Source organism: Borostomias antarcticus, assembly GCF_949987555.1.
Source record: "Borostomias antarcticus genome assembly, chromosome: 26".
Classification (NCBI taxonomy): domain Eukaryota; kingdom Metazoa; phylum Chordata; class Actinopteri; order Stomiiformes; family Stomiidae; genus Borostomias; species Borostomias antarcticus.
In genome coordinates, this window is record NC_140259.1 from 7,813,413 (window position 1) to 7,816,435 (window position 3,023).

At 51.7% G+C, this 3,023-nt stretch overlaps 1 protein-coding gene across 1 annotated transcript in view; it reads right to left on the minus strand.

Annotated features, from left to right (window-relative positions):
- ankmy1 (ankyrin repeat and MYND domain containing 1) overlaps positions 1-2,168 on the minus strand; it is a gene marked incomplete at its 3' end in the record, with an annotated part of 12,702 nt that extends 10,534 nt beyond the window's left edge. The window contains exons 1-4 of the mRNA XM_084459115.1: positions 2,027-2,168; positions 690-880; positions 379-525; positions 1-180 (exon numbers count right to left, since the gene is read on the minus strand). The exon at positions 1-180 is cut by the window's left edge and continues 9 nt beyond it. Of these exons, the coding sequence (XP_084315241.1) occupies positions 1-180; positions 379-525; positions 690-880; positions 2,027-2,051 (543 nt within the window). The 5' untranslated portion in view covers positions 2,052-2,168. The remainder of the gene's footprint in view (positions 181-378; positions 526-689; positions 881-2,026) is intronic.
- Between the last annotated feature and the right edge of the window lie 855 nt (positions 2,169-3,023).

The following is a 3,023-nucleotide window of genomic DNA, read 5'->3' on the forward strand; positions in this document are numbered from 1 at the left end:
CTGGTTCTGAACCTGGTTCTGAGGTGTGTTGTGCTCGGGGAAGTCTTGGAGGGTGAAGCCCCCCTCCAGAACGGTGCAGAGGCGAAGGAGCCTCTCCCGGTGCCACAGACCCACGTCTTGGCGGCCATCCGGGTAGGTGACCACCCCCGGGCCAAAGCGCTGGTCTGCGTGGTACAGACCCTGGAGAGAGGAGTGGACAGGCGGAAGCTTACCTCAGGCTCACACACAGCCTCTTCATGGTGAGCCTAACCTTATGGACTATTACCGCCATCTTCAATAGTTCTTCTAATGTTTTCCTCCATTGAAAATAGCCTAAGGAGTTGATACATTGAGGTGGGTCGTTGGATGGTGCTAATGTGAGAGATGCTTCTGTCTTACCTGGAAGGTCGATCCATTAGGGAAGACCTGAAGCCCGTAGCCCTCCTTCTTGTTCAAATAGAACTTCCCCACAAACTTGTGGCCTCCCGGCCAGGAATAAGTCCCTTTTCCGTGACGATAATCTTTGTAGAATGACCCCTCATAACGCTGTACAAGACAAGAGTGAATATTTAGATTCACTATAGGCCAAAGGACAACAGAGGCCAGGGCAACACCACGTTGATCTCAATGTTGATTATTGATGTTGATGAATGTTGACTAGTACAGGAATCTCAATGCTCAACAACAGGCTGTTTCAGGCAACTTCCTACCTCTCTGTTTGGCCATGTGAATATCCCAGTGCCATGTTTCAGGTCATTTAGAAACTCCCCTTCATATCTGGATCCGTCAGACCACTCCTGGACGAGGTGTCCGTTTCTCCTCTCATCTCTACCTCCTAAATCAGCTGTGCGCTCCTGACCTGGCCATGGGTCAAACCGACCAGGCACTTCCGCCCCAACTCCTGGTAGTGTCGGCATTCAGAGCATATTCTTAGAAAAGTACCAAAACAGCAGTAATAATAAGTAAATAGACAATAATTAAAGTGTATCTGTCTGACTTTAGCTGCTAAAACAAGTCTCTACTTTCTGCCTCCGCGACAGCTTGTCAGTGAAGGTTGCCTTGACAACCGTAGAAGCGGGTCAGGTGTTCAATCATTCACAAACGAGCGCTCGGTAATGGAGGAAGAAAAAGTTGCCGTTCTTCGGTACAAATCTCCCGTTCTTCGGTATAAATCTCCCGTTCTTCGAGACGCCAGACTTGTAAAATAGAGCAGGTATAATATTCTCACTGGTGAGTGTGTGTGGAGCCTCCAAGGACTGTTTCAAACACGGTCTCTCCCTGACAACAGCGGCGTCCCGTGGAGAACAACTCTTTTATTGAGCCGCATTCCCACTAGGCTTAGCCTTGCTTACTAGTTCTGCCAATGCTTTTCCCCATTGCAGTCTAAACTGTTTTAAAGACACACCGTCTCTGCTTTCAACGTTTTTACAACTTTATTCACATAAATATGACAATTCTACTACTGTTACAGTAGCCTACAGCCTGGTGAATTGCAGTCTTAGAAATAGAAAGTAGGCTACCCTAGCTGAATTGAATTGAATTGAAACCTTTATTGCCCCAGAGGGGAATTTGTTTAGCACACATCAAGCATACAGAAAACATTGAAATGTACGCCCCTCACCAACACCACAATGTCACCAACCACCATCATCGTCATCACCATCCTCACCAACAGGCTAAAGTAAGACAGTACCCTAGCAAAGCTCCTCTTAGGAAAGGGCATTATTCATTGTAAGTACTGCTATTCAAGTCCACTGGAGTAGAACTGTAGGCCTGTGTGTGTCTGTGTGTGTGTGTGTGTTCTTGTTCATTTTGTCACTTGACACCCCCCCTCCCTCCCCCATGTAAATGATCCACCTCCATCCACTTGAATCTCACGTCACGTTGGCTTTCGCCCTTCCTGTGAAATGAACTCTGCAAAGCCGAGAAACCCAGTCATTGACCCATTTTGAGTTTACTGTGTCAGACCACGCTTCATTAGAAAATAATTTTCCCATGATGCACCACGCCATGCCCCCCATCCCCTCAACGGTCTACAAATATTGACCTTTCTCAGTACAAATGTCCTCCATGGGTCTGCAGTGTAAACACACCTCCAGTGCGCCTTTAAGCTCTGGAATAAAGTGCAGACTGCAAAGAAATCACTATCAGAGAGAGAGAGAGAGAGGGCAAGAGAGAGGGAGAGAGAGTTGAGACAAACCAATTGCATATCAAGAAAGAGGCACAGACAGACAGACAGACAGACAGACAGACAGACAGTGAAAAGAACGAGGGAGAGAGAAAGAGGGAGACAGAGACAGACAGATAGTGAGGAAGAGAGAGAAAAGAGTGAGGGAGAGAGAAAGAGGGAGACAGAGACAGACAGATAAACAGGCAGAGGGACTGGGAGAAACGGAGAGAGAGAAAAGAGCGAGGGAGAGAGAAAGAGGGAGACAGAGACAGACAGATAAACAGGCAGAGGGAGAAACGGAGAGAGAGACAAAATGATGGTGATCGGCAACGCCTTCTGCCTGCCGTCCCCGGCGACCGTCCAGGAGCTGTTCTCCGTGGCGCGGGACGGCGGCGTGGTGCCGGACATCTCCCTGGACGGCGCCCTGACCTCCTTCCTCTCCCTGGACTCCGCCTCCTCCCTGCATCACCAGTACGCCTCCCTGCAGCAGAGCCTGTCGGCCGACCAGCTGGCCGGCTTCACCCAGGGCCTGAGCTCCGCCCTCGGGGGCGCCGCCAGGGTGAGCTACGGCGGGGTGGGCGTGGTGGCCCTCGCCCTGTCCCTGCTCATCGACATCCTGGCCCACCAGGTGAGGAGCCCGGGGGGTGGGGGCGGAGCCGCCGTCGACCACACGCAGAGGGTCACGGGGATCAGCAACTCGTCGCGGATCGGCGCCATCGTCGGCGGCTACCTCTGGCGGGCGCCGGGCGTCGCCAACGACCCGGTGAGGATGGCGGAGGTGACGGAGCTCTACGACGGGTGGCTGAAGTACGAGCTGATCGACCACTACGAGAGGATGACCAACAAGAAGCGCATGGGCACGGAGGCCATGAGG